We start from the raw sequence: 19,573 nt of genomic DNA on the forward strand, positions 1-19,573 counted from the left end.
GAAAAATCTGATTGATTTAAAATATGAGAAATAAGAGAGGAGATGTCGTCCCAAAAATGCCGAAGACGTGGACAAAACCAAAATAAATGGGAAAGCCTACCATGATGCCCGCAATCCCTCCAACAGAGAGGGGAGGTGGAAGGGTTGATAAAAGCTAGACGAGATGGCGAGTAGTACCATCTCGATATGATTTTAAAGTAGGACTCATGGAGAGCCATAGACATGGTAGCAGAATAGGTTAGAGACATGGTCAGTTCCCAAACATCTGGGGTAACAGAAAAATTCAAAACCGATTCCCATTTTTTCATATATGGGGATTTTATAAATGCAGAATCGTTGTTGAATCACTGGTAGATATAACGAGTGGACCAAAAAATATTATGGCCTGAGTTGCATAAAATATTGACCGCTGGCTCCGATAGCGGAGGGCAGCGAGTCACCAGTGGAGTCAAAAATTCTTTCAACATAGTAAAGTGTAGAAAAGCAGAGGAGGGAACCCCAAACTGAATCTTAAGATGAGAAAAAGATACAAATTTATGACCATCAAAGATGTCATTTAATTTAGAAATACCCCAGTCAGCCCAAGTAGAATGCAAATCAAATGAATAAACAGAGGCCAGAAAAGAGAGAGGAAGCCTCAAAAGGAGTTGAATCCTAGAAAAACCACTCTTAAATTTAAAAAACTTCCTCCAAGCCACAATAGCAGCCATAAAAATTGGATGATTAGACTGAGATAAATGCTTAGATGTCAATAGATTCAAAATAAGAGAACAAGGAGGGGAATTTTTATTAAAATAAAATTCCAAGTCCGCCCATGAAGGTATATGGCCAGCTGACCACCAACATAGACTTTGCTTAATAAGATTAGAGTAATAATAAGCTGAGATGTTAGGCAGTCCCATACCTCCACGTAACTTATGTTTGTATAACTGATTCGAAGCAATACGGGCCTTTTTATTTCCCCAAATAAATAAATTAAGGCGTGTCTGCAGACTAGTTAAATAAGAAGTGGAAACAAGTAGGGGAAGGGATCTGAAAACATAAAGGATTTTGGGAAGGAATATTGATTTGTCTACTAGACATTTTCCCCACCAGGATAATTCTTTGTCCGCGTAAAAATTAAGGCCATTAGAAATGGAGGCAATTAGGGAATCTAGGTTAGTGGAAATCAGAGATCCAAGGTTTCTAGAAAACCGCAGACCTAAATAAACAATTTCCCTCTCCGCCCAACCTCAAGAAGAGACAGCCTTTATACTCCTGATTTTAGAATTGGTGAGATTAAATTGGAAAATTTTGGATTTGGACTCATTAATCTTAAAATAGGAAAGGGAGGAAAATTTTTGAAGAAGGGATTGTAAATGTGAAATAGAGGAGCAGGGATTAGTGAGAGACAGGAGGACATCATCAGAATATAGACTGATCTTAAACTCCTGAAGATCTGTTCGAACATCCTCTATGGAGGAGTGATCTCTGATTAATTGGGCTAGCGGTTCTATTGCACGGGCAAAAAGCAATGGAGAGAGGGGACAACCGTGACGGGTGCCATTAGAAATTGGAAATGGGGAGGAAAAGTGATTATTAATGTAAATTTTTGCTTGAGGGTCAGAATATAAGGCCATAATTTTGGTGATAAAGTCTAAATTAAATCCAAATTTTAGTAGGGAGCATCGGCGAAAGGTCCAATTCAAGCGATCAAACGCTTTTTCTGCATCTAATGAAATTAGAGCAGAAGGAAGTTTTTGGGAGATAATCATTTTCACAACTTTATATGAACAACGGCATTTTCAATAATACCAATGAAGAACATGACAGGAATATGCACTCGTTCCAGTGATCAAACTGCTACTGGCCTTTCCAGACGTTTGGAGATATTAATTGGCTGTGCACCTTAGAAGGATACCAGCTTGGGCCTCCTTGCGGGCTTATAGCAAATGGGTAGAAATTGCGAAACCTTGGATGGCTCCAGCGCATCCCAATTCATTGCTATGGAAAGTTGGGAGTATATGCCCCTCAGTCCCTCTGCTGGGCTCTATGGCATTTACAATGAAAATTTGTAGGATAAGCAGGATGGCCTTTCCATTGATCTCCCTCAAGTCCCCTATGATCTCCTTCCTTTTTACACCCTCCATACCTGATAGTCTTACTGCAGCTATGACAGAACCATGGCTTCAGGCACAATTATTTTATTACACAGATATTGTAGACCCCTTTATCAGAAATATTCTTCCTTTCCAGACTCTGAGAGCACGAGTTAAACACCTACTTAGGACCTACTTCTCATACATACAAATCGCCACCTGGCCTTAACTTTATATAAAAACACAACGTTCTCGACCACCACTCCCTTTGAACGACTCTGTAAAGAGAATCCTCCACAAAGGGTTTGATCATGGACATTTATAATATACTGTTCACTCCGCCATCAGACCCCCCTCTTAAACATGCTTACATGATTAAGTGGGAGAGATACCTGGGGAGGCAGGTCATATGGCCTAAGGCAGTTAAATCATCACCATGCATATTATAAAAGGAAAAGCAGTGCAAGATACCGATGCATTGGTATCATACGCCCGAGGTTTTTCATAATATTCACCCTGCCACGTTGGATAGATGCTGGAGATGCCTGGGGGCTCTAGGCTCATTTCCACATACAGTATATTTTGGGATTTTCAGACTATATCCCCATTCTGGAAGAGAGTACAGGGGTTGATTTCTCAGGTGTTGGATGTAGAGATTACTCTGGATCCTGTGATTTATTTGCTTAATGTTCCCCCCCGTACCTATGAGAAAGGGCCCTGCCACGCTGCTCCTCCATATCCTAACATCGACGAAGTGTCTAATAGCCTCGTACTGGATGAAGATGAAAGAAATGAGACATATGGAGAATCTTACGGCCTGTATTAATAATCAACTTGATTTGTTTAATCGCATCTGGGCTCCATGGGATGACTATGTAACTAAGCTAACCAATTGATGTTACGTGCCTCTTTTCTTTCTTTTGTGTCTTTTCCCCCTCCCTGACTTTTTCCCTCTCTCTTCCCTGTACCACACCTACTCTTAAGGCCATGTCACACTAAGCGAGATCGCTAGCAATGTCGCTAAAGCGACATCGAATTTTACGACGCAGCAGCGACATCGCTGACGATGTTGATGTGTGTGACATGTAGCGGCGACGTGGCCCCCGCTGCGATGTCGCTGATCGTGCACGAACGTTCAGGACCGTATTTTGATCTTTGGCGTCCCGCTGGTGAGCCTGAATCGTTGTGTTTGACCCCTTTTATGAACGACGAGCGACCTCGTTGGCGACTCATATGTCAGCGGCGCAGGCGGGACTAGGTTTCCTATTGTAACGTCCCTCAGCTCCGATTGGTGGCCACAACATCACCAAAGCAATAAATGAAAATGTCAAACTGCGCCCGTATCCATTGTTCCAGCGCGCTTTGTGGATTACACCAACGTTCTGGTGCTAGTCCTTTGTGCGCTGTTGCGAGGATAGTATCGTGTGTGGCTGGTTTTTGGATCCTGTCGGAGTCGCAACTGCGCTTCATCTTTGGCATTTCTACCTTCTGGATTTTTTGGTTTCCGTTCCAAGGTACATATAGTTTCTTTTATTTATTTTTTTTTTTTATTGGTTATTTTTTCATTTTTGAATCTTTATACACTTTTGGTATATCAACAGCTTTTTTTTTTTTGCCGCACCCACCCCAGCAAATTTTTTATGTTTGTTGCTGTGTGAGGTGATCTGTTTGTAATATTTGATCCTCTATAACATTTGATAACCTAGCAATCTTTTCACTGCCGCGCCCGCCCCCGCCATTTTAGGCTTTTATAAGCTCGCTTGTTTTTTCTGTGTTATGTTAACAAAAACCAATTACTTTTAATCTTTTTGACCGGGCAGGTTGCACATAATGATGTTTGACCTAATGTTAGTAGGAGCAGCAGTGCTGTGCACTGCCACAACTATATTTGTGTTTATGATGTTATTTGTACAAGAAAATACAAAATCTTTCAGAAATAAAGTTTAGAAAAAAAAAAACTGCTACTGAACAATTACCACAGAACACGATCTGAAAGCCAGACTGACTAGGTTTTGGATTTCCACTTCTCCTTTTTGCCGGTGTAATCGTTGAGAGACAGAAGAATCTCCATTTCCATTACACAATTTTCAAAGGTTCAAACAGAATTTTATCACTTCCCTAACTGACTTAATGCTCGATGAATGAGCATTTTTGGACACATTGTTCAGTCGCTCAATCTATTCACATTACACAATTATTGTGAAAGATGGGTTGCTAATAGTGATGGGCGGGGCATTTGGGATATGAATTTGCTGGCCTCTGTGAATTTTCCTCAAGAGTTTGATTCACAGCAAATATATTGGTCAAGAACTGAATGATTCTTATTATGCTCTGGGGTCTAGAGAGAAAAATGAGATCATAAATGTAAGATGCTAAAAAAAAAAAAAAAAATACTCACCTCATCGCTCAGTTCTCCGACCTCTTCACTATAGGTCAGGCCTTCTGGCCCAGTCACTGCGCGTTGTAAGGTCCCAGGGCACGTTGTGAGGTCATGATGTCGAACCTTGCAATGCGTACTGACCCCTGAGGCCTGGTGTCGAAACGTACGATGCGCAGCAACCCCTGAGGCCTGAAGACGAACCTTAAGATTCATAGTGACCCCTGAGGACTGGTGTTGAACCTTGCGATGCGCAGTGACCCCCTGAGGTCTAGTGTCGGACCTTACGATGCACAGTGACCCCTGAAGCCTGGTGTCGAGCCTTACAATGCCGCGTGACTTCTGAGAGCTGGTCACAGCCGGAAGTACTGGAATATAGTGAAGTCTGTGGCACATGACGGCAGAAAGAGGAGGACTGGAAGGTGGGCAGCGAGCAGTTGGGTATCCGGAGAGGTGAGTGGTAAGTTACTAGCTTTTTTTCTTCACTATTTCTCAGCTTTATAGGGTTCACCAAAATGCTATCAGGCATTTTTTTTTGCGCAATCCTCACAAATTGAATTAAAAATTATTTGAATTCATGTGGAACCTTGGATTTCAGGAAAAGGCTGAAACTCAGTCCTCCTCACAGCCATCCGCTCATCACTAGTCATTAATGTTACAATTCGAGTGTTTATGGTCCAGTGTATGGATATGGTGGAATTGTGATGAGAAGCCAAGATGCAATAATTATTCCGCTCTAAAGTGGTGGGCTGCCCACGCCGAGGCCCCTGTCCTCGGAGAACCGGACCAAGGACTGTGAGCCAGATCTTATGTGCTGGATCTTATGTGCTCTGTAAGTGGATATGAATAGTAGCAGGAGAGGAGGAATAACTTGCGTTCTTGTCCGTGGTTTTAGACAAGGCTGGTCACCAGTTTTCCACGTGTACTGATGTGTGATTACAGCCAAAATAGTTTTAAAAAAGCTGGCAGTGAGAAAAATGGCTTATTCCTGGTCACTTGGGGATGTGTGATTCATCTGAAGCGAATCTTACTGTGAGCCTACAAGATTTATCGTAATTTGCCAGTGAACAATTTAGAGCATGGAACACCTCTTTAAAATAATAAATAGCAGCATTCCTGTGTGTACCTTTTGGCAGGGTTCATGGTGGTCCTCAGTGGTCCCCTCTATGGGTTGTCCAGGTTTCTTGCAGATAAACGGGCTGGTCTGATTACATGGGCTGTCATTCCATTTACCCTCCTGTTAGAAAAAATATTCAAGATCAACAGACTGTGCATACTATTTGAGAAGCAGTGAAATATTATATTGATTTTGGCCTCTATTCCAGCCCCCTGAGAACGACATAACTGTAAAGCGCCCCTAGTGGTCACGTAACAAGGAACTTGTCAAGCAGAAAGTTGTCTGCATGTACAGAACAAACTGCCGATTTGTTTTTTTAAACCTTTTTTACCCAACCACAAGTATTTACTATTGTTATAGAGAGAGAAAAAAATACTTCACACTTCTTTTTTTTCCTAAACATAAATTATTACACACCACAGAATATCCTGCCAGGGAACCCACATTTCATAAAACTGCTGATATGGTAAAAAGGGTTGTACAACATGGAGGTTACTTTTAAAAAACACTGCCACGCCTTGGTTGTATGTGGTATTGCAGCTCAGACTTTTCTTCGATAGAGTTAAACTGAAATACCAGACATAACCAACGGAGAAGTGTGGTGCTATTGCAGTGAAATAGCGGCTATGTTATTTTTTTAAATAATATACAACCCTTTTAGGCTCAGTTATTTCTTTAGATCATCCTTTTTTTTTTAGGGAGGCACAAACTATTTTCATTCAAATACAATGGTTTGGATTTTGCATTAATAAGAACTCCGGGATATGACAATTACAAGGAAAGTTATTCTCTCTACAAAACAAGAATCCTTTTCTCACCGGTCCCCACATAGTGACACAGTCCTCCATGCTATCCCGGAAGTTGTTGGGCTCAAAGGGATGCCACGATGTAAAAGTGACGGCACTGCCATCTGACCACTCAAAATTCATCTGGTGCTTGATATCATTCAGTCCGATCCACAGCTCTTCTACATCTGAAGGCAAAAGTATGTAATAACTAATAAAAGGGGTTGTCTTGTCAGCCACATAGATGGACTAAAGACTAAAGGCGTGTCTCCATCCGGAATCCTGATTTATGAGCCAGAGCTGATGAAAATCAGTGGCTTTTGCTCTTGTGGACTGGAGTAATCCATATAGTACAACGATGGCTATTAAGGCAGGTGCATATGGTGGTATATTCTATCATCCGAGAGAATCGGGCCAATTATGCAAATGACACTCTGATCAAACTCTGATCAGAGTGTGATCATAGTGTGAAGCAAATCGAGAAGATGGAAAAAAAAAATGTCTCCACCTTCAACATTCTTTCAGTCTGTGGAAAATGGACTGCATTCAGATGTCATCCGAGTGCAGTTTGATCGTTTCCACGGACTCATTGACTTGCATGGTCAAGAGAGATCTAAACATTGGATCAAACTCTACCATGCAGCTATTTTTTCTCAGACTGGCTCAGTCTGAGAAAAAAAAAATCGGATATGTGCACAGCCTGATAGAATATCATTGGTCAATGTTTTTTGGACCGAAAAATACAGTCGTCTGCATGAATCCTTATTCTGAATGTCGGCTATGTAATGCTACACTTTCTTTGCACATTAAAAACTGTGCAGTGTCAGGCTTTTACAGCGTCATGTTTCCCTGCATATTCACTTTTAACATGGTCTTAAATCAGCTGAAAGTAGCTCAGAAAAGGAGATATAAAGGAGATATAAAAGAGTTACCGACTTCTGGTAAGACCACCATTGCAGGCTGACTGGCGGATTCTCAGTGCAAAATTCTTATTTGAAACCCAATTGCTAAAAATTATTTTTAGCCCCAAATTACATGCATTTAAGAAAAACAAAAATGTCCAAAAGGACAACCAATTTAAAAACGTGAAATTCCCTTTTAATAATGGAGGACGCCACTATGGAAGCACTTTACGCTATCACAGACTAGACATTGCTGCCAGGGTAGAGCGTCCAGATATTTCACCTTGTTTTATCTGCTTGGTGACGAACTCCAGCTCCAGTAGGCTGTGGACGCTGACGAGGTTGCCCTCACTCCGCACACATGTCTTCTTTGCTTCCTGCCAGCTCTTTTTCTCGTTAGTGAGACGGTAGCAGTTTGTGCCATAACTCTGCCATCCAGGATCACACTTTACAACATCTGGCTCCACCACGGGCTCTGCGGTAAAAAGGAAGGCAGTTTATCAACGCTGACAAGTATCAGCAATACAAGCTTAGAGCCAAGGTAACTTTACTGGCCAAAAATGAAACGTTACTGCACTCGTAATATCAAATAGATTGAGAAATCTGATGTCACTTGTCTAAAGCACCAATATAGTGACTTCTGAATCAACCTGCAAGACGCTTCATGCACATGCATAGGGCCAACAAATGTTCTAAGACTTGCATAACGCCGACAGTACGGACATTATATCAGCAAAAGTATTGTGTCACTTTTATGATGTCCAACAGTGACATCTTAGTCCACAGCACTTTACAGACATTATCGACACTGTCCCCATTGGGGCTCACAATCCAAATTCCCTACTAGAATGTGTTATGAGTGTGGAAGGAAACCCACACAGCCACAGGGAGAACATACAAACGCCTTGCAGATGTTGCCTCTTGTGGGACTTTCTACCAGATTTTGGAGGTGTTTGTGGGAATTTTTGCCCATTCATCCAGAAAAGCAATTGTGAAGTCCAACAGTAATGCAGGTCAAGAGGGACGGGCTCACAATCTCTGTTGGATGGGGGTGAGATCTTGGCACTGTAGCCAGTCATGTTTATCCACATCAAACTCCTCCAACCGTGCCTCTGTGGACCTTGCATTGTGCACTGTGGCCTAATCATGAAGAAGAGAAAATCACCATCCCCAAACTGCCCTTTTTTAAGTTCACAATAAGTTAATTGCACAGTTCAAAAAGTAATGATGGCTCACTTTCTTTGCACTCATTAACATGGACCTCTGGCTTTAGCACCACCTGTACTGCCATGATGACCAGCCTTGCATACAGCGTCATTGATTTTTCCTAAATGTTTCTTATCTGCATAGTTACAGATGGTGAACAACCAGTCTATACTACCAATATATGAGGGACAGGGGTTTATGGGTTGTGCACAGTGATACAATCATGTATCTTGCATGTCTGTTGACTTAAAATTTGCATTGTGTGTCTGTGTCTGCCTCATTAAGCATGGAGAACAGAACAGAACTGTATGAGGACTTGAATCTCAAGGTTACAAGTCCATCTCCGGAGATCTTGATATTCCTTTGTCCACAGTGCACAACATAATCAAGAAGTTTACAACCCATGGCACCGTAGCTATTCTCGATGGACATGGACGACAGAGAAAATTTGCTGGAAGGTTCCATCATAGGATAACAGGATGGTAGATAAGCAGTCCCAATCAAGTTCCAAGGTAATTCAAGCTGTCCTGCCGGCTTATGGTGCATCAGTGTCCGCATGAAATATCCATCGACATTTGAATTAAATGAAATGTTATGACAGGAGATCCAGGAGGACCCCACTGCTGACATAAAGACATAAAAAAAATCTAGACAGCAGTTTGCCAAAATGTACACGAGTAAACCAAAATCCTTCTAGGAAAGTGTCGTGTGGACAGATGAGACCAATATAGAGCTTTTTGGTAAAACACATCATTCTACTGTTTACCGAAAACAGAATGAGGCCTACAAAGAAAAAACACAGTACCTACATTCAAATATGGTGGAGCTTCAAAGATGTTTGGGGTTGTTTTGCTGCCTCTGGCACTGGGTGCTTTGACTGTGTACAAGACATCATGAAATCTGAAGACTACCAAAGGATTTCAGGTTGCAGTGTAGTGCACTGTGTCAGAGCTGGGTTTGCATCTTGGGTCTTCCAGCAGGACAATGACCCCAAACATACTTCAAGAAGCACCCAGAAATGGATGGACACAAAACACTGGAGAGTTCTGAAGTGGCCAGCAAGCAGTCCGGATCACCCTTCAAATATGAGAGACCATGAGAATTTTGCAAAAGAAGAGTGATCCAAAAACCCAGTTGAGAGGTGTAAAAAGCTTGTTGATGTTTATAGTAAGCAATTGATTGCAGTTATTTATTCCAAAGGGTGTGCAACCAAATATTAAGTTGAGGGTGCCAACAATTTTGTCCATACCATTTTGTTTTTTTTTAACGAAATTACGGTGTGTCCAATTTGCCTTTTTTGTCTGCTTTTTTGTGTTGTACCAAAACACACAAAAGATATAAACATGTGTAATTTCAATAATTTTGTGGGAAAAATACTTCATTTTCTGGAACATTTTCAAGAGTGCCAACCCTTTCCACCATGACTGTATATATATAACAGAGTGAAATCTCGCATTTTGGCAATATAGAGTGCTATAGAGGGTTTAAGAGGGTGCTGGTCCCGCCGAAGTTCATGGTCAAGTTGGTTATTTATATACTGGAATTCACCATCTGTTTTTTTATAAATCATATTAAAAAAAATGCAATTTTTTTACAGCAAACATTTTTAAAATAAAACTAATAACCAGTTTGTGGAGATAGGTCCTCTCTAAGCTGGCCATCCTCATTGAGGAAATTGTGATGCTACAAGAGATTTCTGAGAGTGGTTTATGTCCCAGTCCCTGTTGAGAAAACATTTGCATGCGCAATGTAATTGAGTGTGCATGCGTATGGGAGCTGTCAGGAGTAACAGCATTTGACAGAGCTCTGAAGTGCATATTCACCAGAAATAGTGCAGAAACTCTGCAGTGTCAAACACGAACCAAAAGCTCATCGTGAGAACGTAGCCTTAAATTTCATCAGACACCATTATACTCACCTATAGGGGAAAGATTCTTCTTGGAGCTTTTCTTGCATACATAGGGTAGAGCATTATAGCAGTTTCGAGTCTGCCAAGCACCAGACATCTCAGTACGAACCACTGCACAATTTTCTTCTTCTGAATTGCTTGGCTCATCTAGAAAAAACAGTAAAATATAAAATAAAAAGTAGGTCAAGGAAAGAGAAAATTATATAAAGACAAACATAAATATACAATATTTCTCTGTTAGAGAAAAATAAAGAAAGCTTGTATAAAGGATGAAATAGTATTCCAAGAAGTATTCAATAAATGGATATCTCAATTAATAAAGAAGGCACCTGCATTATTAAAATAAAGCCGGCCATAGACATTAAATGGCTGTCAGCTACACGATGCTCCAGCTGATCATTCAGCCGGCAGCCAGTTCTCCGATACACAGGAGGGCTCGTTCGGCCAAGTGCTTCTGCTCTCTATGAGAAAGTCCCTGGCCGACATGTCGGCCAGCGGCTTATTTCCGGGAGGACAATATGATCGGCAGTCCAAAATCAGACATACCCAATCAACATCCCTTCAGACCATCAGTTGACTGCACCCCCATAGAAAATAGACTGTCGGCCGGACCACTTGATATGGGCGGTTTCTGCCATTATTAGTCTAACTAGATTATGGCCCGATGCTATCGCATCGGGAGGATGCGATAGCATCACACCTCTTGCCATGTTAACCCTCAACACACACACTCCTCTCACCATCTCCACTCACATCCACTCACTCCTTCACTCCACATACGACCCCTTCTCTCACTCCGTCTCTCATACTCACGCCGTCATCGCCGCTGCTCCACGATCCCCGACATCTTCTTCCACCGGCGCCATCCTGGATCCAGACGTCCTTCCACGCCGGCGACATGTTCTTGCGGCGACGCCATCTCGAGTATCGTGAAATCCCGCGATACTCAAGATGGCGTCGCTGGCGTGGACGACGTCGGGATCCAAAATGGCGTCGGCGAAATCTCGCGAGTTTTCGCCGACGCCATTTTGGATCCCGACGTCGTCCACGCCGGCGACATGTTCTTGCGGCGACACCATCTTGAGTATCGCGGGATTTCGGCGATCCAAAATGGCGTCGCCGGCGTGGATGCCGTCAGGATCCAAAATGGCGTCTGCGAAATCTCGCGAGATTTCGCTGACGCCATTTTGGATCCCGACGGCATCCACGCTGGCGACATGCTCTTGCGGCGATGCCATCTTGAGTATCGCGGGATTTCACGATACTCAAGATGGCGTCGCCGCAAGAGCATGTCGCCGGCGTGGAGGACGTCTGGATCCAGGATGGCGCCGACGGAAGAAGATGTCGGGGATCGTGGATCAGCGGCGATGACGGCGTGAGTATGAGAGACTGAGTGAGAGAAGGGGTTGTATGTGGAGTGAAAGAGTGAGTGGAGATGGTGAAAGGTGAGAGGAGTGTGTGTTGAGGGTTAACATGGAAAGAGGTGTGCGGTGACGTCACCGGTTACAACTGGTCGGAAGTTGTTACAACCGGAAGCTGCTTAGGGCATTTATTATTATATATGTGTATAAAGGCTTTAACTGGGAAATTGAAATCTGTTTCCAGTCAACTTACCCTGGCAATATCAACTAACTGCAAGTCACAGAAACCAGACCCATGTGATCCTTTGATCAGATCACCACCAAAATCAGACCCATGTAATCTGCTGATTGCCAGAAAAAGCAGTCCAATTGTGATGCTCAGATCACCATAGGAACCAGACTGATGATAACCATCTGATCATCAGAAAGCCAGGCACATGGTAACCGTATCATCACAGAAACCAGACCTCTATGATCCTTTGATCACCACGGAATCATTAAATAATCCAAATGATTCTCAGGTCCCCAAATAAATCAGACCCATGTGGCACACTGATCGCCACAAAAAAACAGACTCATTTGACAACCAAATCAACACAGAAACCAGAACCATAGTGAACCCCTGATCACTGGGCAAGTGTAACATCTCTGCCGGTTATCAGTAAGCCAGGTACATCCTAACCCTGTCATCACAGAAACCAGACCCCTATGATCCTCTGATCACCATGGAATCATCAAATAAACCAGATGATCCTCCAGTTCCCAAAGAAATCAGACCCATGTGGTACACTGTCACAAAAAAAAAAGACTCATTTGACAACCAAATCAACACAGAAACAGAACCATAGGGATTCCCTGATCACTGGGCAAGTTTAATATCTCTGTCGATCTTTGCTTAAGCAGCCAGATGGCTCCGTACCTCGTTTGCAGGTGATGCTAGGCACCAGTTCTATATTATTCCTGGGACTTGTGGCTTTGTACAGTTCAGAGGCTACAGGAATAATCTTGATAATTTAGGTTTCTATCTCCTGTCAGCACTGAGTGTGGCTGTTACTATACAAACCCTTGAGAGCCAGTTCCCACTGCCAGTCAATAGTTCTGTTATCCTGTTTTTTACCTCGGTGCTGTGACCCTGTATTTTGTCCAGATTATTTCCAATCTTTGTCTTCGGCTTGACATTTGACTATTCATTTGTTTTATGATTGTGTTCCTGACCTGACCGCCAGGATCTGACCCAGCTACCTGACTATCCATCTTGACAGCTTGCACCACCGAACAGCAGGTGACTCTTTCACCCTATCCCAGGGAACCCTGTATATGTCCATATTCCTGCACAGGGGTTAAAGGGTGAAGGCCAGGGCAACCTCTGGGTTCTGGGAAACATGCCTGTTCATGGTAGACATTTTGGAGCTGCCAGGCTTCTTTGAACAGTGCTCTCGTGACAGCAAGATACAGTCAAAGAACCCTTTACTAACCAGAAAGGGAAAAAGAAAATATCTATTTTTAAACATTTATTACATTTCATTTCAATGGAGAGGTGGCGCTTTACATAATACCAATAGATTTTACCGGAAAAAGGTGGAGGCACAAGCGTGGCACCATTGAATTGACAGCGGCATCCTTGACTGACTGTCTTAATGAACTTTATAATAATTTTAAGAAATCTCTCTAAAAATGTAATTTTATGAAATATCTAAAGTATTGCTCAACACCTAATACCTAGCTGTTACATTTACAACTACATAACACTACGGTATCACAAAATGACCAAAACTTTAGAATATACTTTCATATGGCAAACAGATAGTGGCATTCTGTTACTTACCGATCTCCCAGTTTAAGAATTTTAATGGTGATCCATCAGACCATTGCCAGACTCCATTAATGTTAATGTCATTGAGTCCTATCCAAAGAGTGGAACTGTATCCTGTCAGGAAGCCTGTGAAGGAAGGTTGCACAAAGTAAGTCATGTCTATGCCCATAACCAGACTGGACACTGGACCAGGGCAACGCAAAATCACTTGCTTAACCCTAATAATACCCAGAACTGAATGAACTATGGAGATGTGACCGGGTTATAGTTGTAAATAAATCAGTAAGTTTTATGAAACGCAGTGTAAGCAGGTGACACTTTCTTCTGTACTTCAGCAATCTGAATAAACTCTTTATGTGAGTTAAAGGGAATCTGTCACCCCTTTTTTGAGATATCATATAATGATATCATTCAATTGTGTGTCACATAAGGATTCTCTTAGTACTTTTGCTTCCCCCTGACCCCGCACCTTTCATGCATAAATACCTTTTTTATATCGGTTCAGATGTATGTAAACTGCCGCTGTCCGGTCCGATGGGCGGGGCTTATTCACCTGCTCCCCCCCTCCCTGTCTTGCTCTATGCATTTCTTCTTATGTAGAGCAAGACAAGGAGGGGGAGCAGTTGAATAAGCCCCGCCCATCGGACCGGACCTTGGCAGTTCACATACATCTGAACCGAGATAAAAAAGGTATTTATGCATGAAAGGTGCGGGGTCAGGGGGAAGCAAAAGTACTAAGAGAATCCTTATGTGACACACAATTGAATGATATCATTATCTGATATCTCAAAAAAGGGATGACAGATTCCCTTTAAAGGAGTTCACCAATAAAAACACATTATTATCACCTATCCACAGGATAATTCTAACTTGTTGATCAGTAGGAGTCTTACCGCTGGGACCTGTGCCTGTAGGCAGAAAGGGGAACTTTTATCCCTGGTAGAATGGAGCTGCAGTGTCCATGCTCAGCGTTCATTCCCCGTAGGATGCGCTCAACTTTTTCAGACAAACTCCATAGAAAATGAATGGAGCAGCAGTTGGGCATGTTCATTGCTGCTTCTTGCTAACGGGGATAGAAATGTCACATCAGGGATAAAAATTACCTATTCTGCCGATCGGTAAAAGTCTCAGCAGTTAGCTTGTCCCTAACTGGATATGTTGTGAGTTCATTTTGCCCTTCATTACTGAGGCCCGAGGAACTCCCTCTTCTGGTAAAGAAAGGTAGTGAGCCTGATTATCAAACATCTGAGGCTGATGATGATGACTGGCTGAGTAGAGTTGCTGACTGGATATAAGGCTGCCGACGCCCTTCTGCCCTGCGGGTAATTTCTCTGTGGGATCCTTGGAGACCAGTCTGAATTCCTGCTCCTCTAAAGCTAAGTTTGCTGCTCGGCCTTTTGCTTTTGTGCTTTGACTTTGTTTTGCTTTGTTTTTCTGGATTTCTGCCATTCCCTGCTGGGGTGTGCTGAATTCCTTTAGCTCTGTCTTCTGAAAATACCCGAGTGCTGATTTAGTTTTTGAAGCCTAGCTGCTTCAGGGCCTTTTTCATATCAGCTTGTTGGCTTATGTCTTTGATAGGGTTTTGGCAGATTGCAGACAGCAGCCTTCCTGACCTTTCCTATCTAGGTAGTTTTGGGCCCCGTCTTTGCTCAGTCTATCTTTCTGTCTGTGTTAGTATTTTCATCTTGCTTCACCGTCATTATATGTTGGGGGCTGCCTATTGCTTTGGGGTCTGCTCTGGGGCAGTTTAGATTTCCCATTTCTTTCTTTAGGCTTATGTAATTCTCCGGCTGTGATCGAGGGGTCTAGGGCATCGTAGGAACCCCCCACGGCTACTGCTAGTTGTGTTGATAGGTTCAGGGGTCTGCAATCTGATAGTTGCCAACTTCTCTGGTTTTCTGGACTTAGCTTGTATTTCTGCTTTTGCCTCCTACGGTGACTCATTCATAACATGGATAGTTCATAACTTGCTTTTACAAGACAAACCCTGTAAGGCTCCGCCTACATTCATATTAGATAGTTGATGGATGAAAGATCAATCATCCAACAGTTATTTTCCCTGACTGCTCCTGTGTTCTGTGAGAAAGCAGCTGGCAGACTCCTCTGGCGTTGGCTTATGCCCCACTGAGCAAAGAGAATCGGCTGTCGAAATTCAGCAGGTTGGATCCTCCTCTGTCGCATCTGTCAGGGGAGAGTCAGAAAGCCCCCCCATACATATTAGTTGCTTGGCTGATCCTGCTGAACCCAACTGGTTTTGCCGTATTTTACAGTATCTAATCTGTATGGAGGCCTTTAGTATATACACATCCTACAACTTCAATGTATGAATTAGGCTTTTACCTGAAGCACTGGGGACACATTTAATGAAAGAGCGCACTTTGACTTGACGCTGGTATATCTAGTTTTATATCAATTTATTATTTGCTTAAATACTTATTGTATCTTACTTGAAAATGGGTAGAGGGAATGTTCAGGAAAGGGGTGAGGCAAAAAAGTAAAAACAATTGTGTGTCATATTATGCAAAATTAAGGTGCAAAAAAGGGTCACAAAGTAAGTCAAATAAGAGGAAGTATAAATAATATAAATGAACTTCCCTCTAATTTGATAGGAAGAATAGTACTACATCTAATGCCATTATTCTCGACAAAGTGACGGAGACCACAGTAGAATTGAAAGCATAGAACATGTTTGAATGAAGCTTAAAGAGGTTCTCCAAGAAGAAGTTTCTTCAGCCTACCACTTGTTCTAAGATGAGAGCTGTAACCCTCTGCTGCTCCAGGGACGCCTCTCTGCCGCTGCTCCAGGGACGCCTCTCTGCCGCTGCTCCAGTCTTTCTTTACAGGCTGCACATGTGACAATGACTACAGTGCTTTTGACTGCTGCAGCTCTGCCAATGTATGCGACATGAGCAACTGAACTTAGTGATTGGCTACAGCAGTCTTGTATGTTGTAGTCGTAATGTCACATTTGCAGCATGTAAACAAAGACTGCAGCAGCAGCAGAGAGGCATCCCTGGAGCACCAACAGCTTTTTTTGCTATTTTAACCTGGCGCAAGATGATAACCTCAAGTAATATATGGTAAATTGCCTGAAACCAAAATATTTGCGTCCTCATAGAGTTTAATAAATCTCCAAACACTATATATAAGAATATAAACCCTCTTTGTTTGTAACAACCCACCATTAATATACGTCTGTTCATGGATCTCGTTAATGCTGAGGAGATTGGCATCTTGCTGTAAGCAACTGGTCCACGCTTCTCCCCATGACAGCGCCGATTGGGGATTAAACTGGTAGCAGCTGTTGGTTAGTGGATCCTTATCCCAGAATGTTTCACAATCAGGGCCTGAAACGCGCAGAAATTAATTATTAGTCTATCAGCCTAAGAAAAGATCGCTCAATTACATGGCATCTTAGGAGGAAGTCAACCTACAGTCAGCCCGTTAAAACCATCTGAACTAACAGTGATATGGAGTAGATATGATCTGCACATTACAGCCTCAGCTCCATTGTACAAGTAATGTAAGTATTTCTATACCTTCATGTCAGGCACAACCGCCAAGCATAAGCAGGGAAGGGAAAGATTTATGGTGTATTCCTTGCATGATACAGTGAAAAAGCTAGTAAAAAAAATCAATGCAAATGATATTGCAAAAATGCAATAGACAAGCACTGCATAATAGCAAAGACTGAAGATAAAAGTGAAAAACACCCAGCATATTTGGTTAAAGGTTAGTAATGTGCATTTATGATTAGGACATACATAGTACTGAAATGAATAAGTCTGAATTTTATGAAATTTGGCTACTAAGGAATAAACACTCCAATGTCTTTTGTTAGGAAAATAAAATACAAAAATAAAATACCAAAAAATTCCACCTTATCTTTAGTTAAAAAATAAAAATAAAATTGTGTGCTCAATACAATTCTTCTGAGCTGCAGTACCCAACTGCGGCCACTTAAAAGTATGGGGCTATGCTGTTCTGCTCCATACACTTTACATCTGAGCTGATATCTGGTCAGTGCGGATTCTGGGTGTCAGACCCCCAACAATCTGATATTGATAGCCAATCCTGGGAATAGGCAATCAATATACCGTAATAGCATTGGACAACATCTTTAATATATCTATAGAGCAGTGGGAGCTGTTTTCCTGATACAGAGCTCTAAATTCCTCGGGTGTAGACATTAATTTAAAAGATAAAACATACCTCACAACTTTTGAAGTGAAAGAGGGACAAAAGTTGCCGCACACTGCTGCAAATTTCTGGTCACGCCCCGACCACACCCATTTCACAACTAGTCAGGCTGAGTTCACACGTGGCGTTTTTTTCGCGTTTCCGTGGCGGTTTTAACCGCGCGATTTTGCCGCGAAAACGCGAAAAATAAGCATCCCATGCATTCCTATGGGATTCCGCAATGCTGTGCTAATGCTGCGGTTTTTACCGCGGCGGAATCGCTTCGCGCTAAAAACCGCAGCATGCTCATTAATTTGCGGAATCGCGGCGATCCCGCACCCATAGGAATGCATTGTTCCGCTTACTTTCCGCATGTGGCTGTGCACACCATGCGGAAAGTAAGCAGAACAATTGCGGATGGTACCCACGGTCCGGAGGAGAGGAGACTGTCCTCCGGGCTGTGGGTACCATATCCCTGTAAAAAATAGAATTTAAAATAAAAAATATTGTTATTCTCACCCTCCGACGTCCCGCGCAGCCTTCCCGCTTCTCTCCACGCTCTCGTTCCCAGTAGTCCTTTGCGAAAACGCTCGCGATGACGTCCGTTCTCGCGGTCATTCGCGCGACGTCATCGCGAATTACCGCGAGACGTCGCGATCCCGCGAGAACTGACGTCATCGCGGGCTTTTTCGCAAAGGATTACTGGGAACGGATGCGCGGGACGTCGGAGGGTGAGAATAACACCGTTTTTTTTTTTTTTTTTTACATTCTATCTTTTACTACTGATGCTGCATAGGCAGCCTCAGTAGTAAAAAGTTGGTCACACTCGTCAAACACTGTGTTTGATGAGTGTGACCAACCTGTCAATCAGTTCTCCAAGTGATGCTACAGATCGCTTGGAAAATGCTAGCATTTTGCAAGCTAATTACGCTTGCAAAATGCTAGTTTTTCCGCGGGAAAATCGCGGGAATTTAAAATGCGATTTTCCCGCGGACTGGAATTCCGGAATTCTCGCGGTAATTTCCGTGAGAGTTCTGGTACGTGTGCACTTAGCCTCACACCTGTTATGAATGGGTCGCCAAGGAAAAAAAAACAACACAAGCTAAGTCTCAGAAAACCAGAGAGGTTGGTAACTATGCAGACTGCAGATCCCTGATTCTAACCACGCAACTAGCAGCAGTCGTGGAGCGATCCTACGTTGATCCTAGACGCCTCATCACAACCGGAGAGCTAAATAAGCCTAAAGCAGGAAAAGAGGAAAACTAACTGCCCCAGAACAAAGGAAAGACAGCCCCCCACATGTATTGACGGTGAAACAAGATGAAAAAACATACAAAGGCAGGAAAATAGGCTGAGCAAACGATGGAGCCAAACTAACTAGAAAGGACAGGAAAGGAAAGACACTGTCTGCAATCTGCCAAACACCCTACAAAAATAATGTCCAACACATCTGATAGCAAAATTAACCCTGATGTCACTAGACTTCTCCCACTATATTTGCACTCTGAAATATTCTGAGACAGAGCAAAAAGAGGTCAATCTAATAAGGGACAAAAAAAAGCAAATTGGCAAATACAGATAAATAAGAGTGGAAATTCAGCACAGCCCAGCCGGGCTGGCTGACCACACAAAAAACTGAATTAACCAACAAGAGCAAGTGTGAACATTAGCAAAAACAAACTTAACTTGAGAAGACTGGAATAGAGCAGGGACCAAGACCTGAGAAGCAGACTGAATCACCAGCACCAGGATAGGGCGTCGGCTGTCTTATATCCAGTCTGATACTCCAGAGATCCAATCGTTATCCTCCTCACCAGATGGCAGATCACTACCAATTAAACCAACC

The 19,573-nt window shown here is 42.7% G+C and overlaps 1 protein-coding gene across 2 annotated transcripts in view; it reads right to left on the minus strand.

Annotated features, from left to right (window-relative positions):
• Positions 1-19,573, minus strand: part of MRC2 (mannose receptor C-type 2) — a 183,580-nt gene that overhangs the window by 63,730 nt on the left and 100,277 nt on the right. For both annotated transcript variants that reach the window (XM_073582332.1, XM_073582333.1), the window contains exons 4-9: positions 16,731-16,895; positions 13,561-13,674; positions 10,384-10,521; positions 7,543-7,734; positions 6,391-6,545; positions 5,582-5,692 (exon numbers count right to left, since the gene is read on the minus strand). In XM_073582332.1, the coding sequence (XP_073438433.1) occupies positions 5,582-5,692; positions 6,391-6,545; positions 7,543-7,734; positions 10,384-10,521; positions 13,561-13,674; positions 16,731-16,895 (875 nt within the window). The remainder of the gene's footprint in view (positions 1-5,581; positions 5,693-6,390; positions 6,546-7,542; positions 7,735-10,383; positions 10,522-13,560; positions 13,675-16,730; positions 16,896-19,573) is intronic.

The sequence above is a fragment of the Dendrobates tinctorius genome, unplaced genomic scaffold (genome assembly GCF_039654945.1).
Source record: "Dendrobates tinctorius isolate UK_male_01 unplaced genomic scaffold, ASM3965494v1 ptg000071l, whole genome shotgun sequence".
Lineage (NCBI taxonomy): Eukaryota > Metazoa > Chordata > Amphibia > Anura > Dendrobatidae > Dendrobates > Dendrobates tinctorius.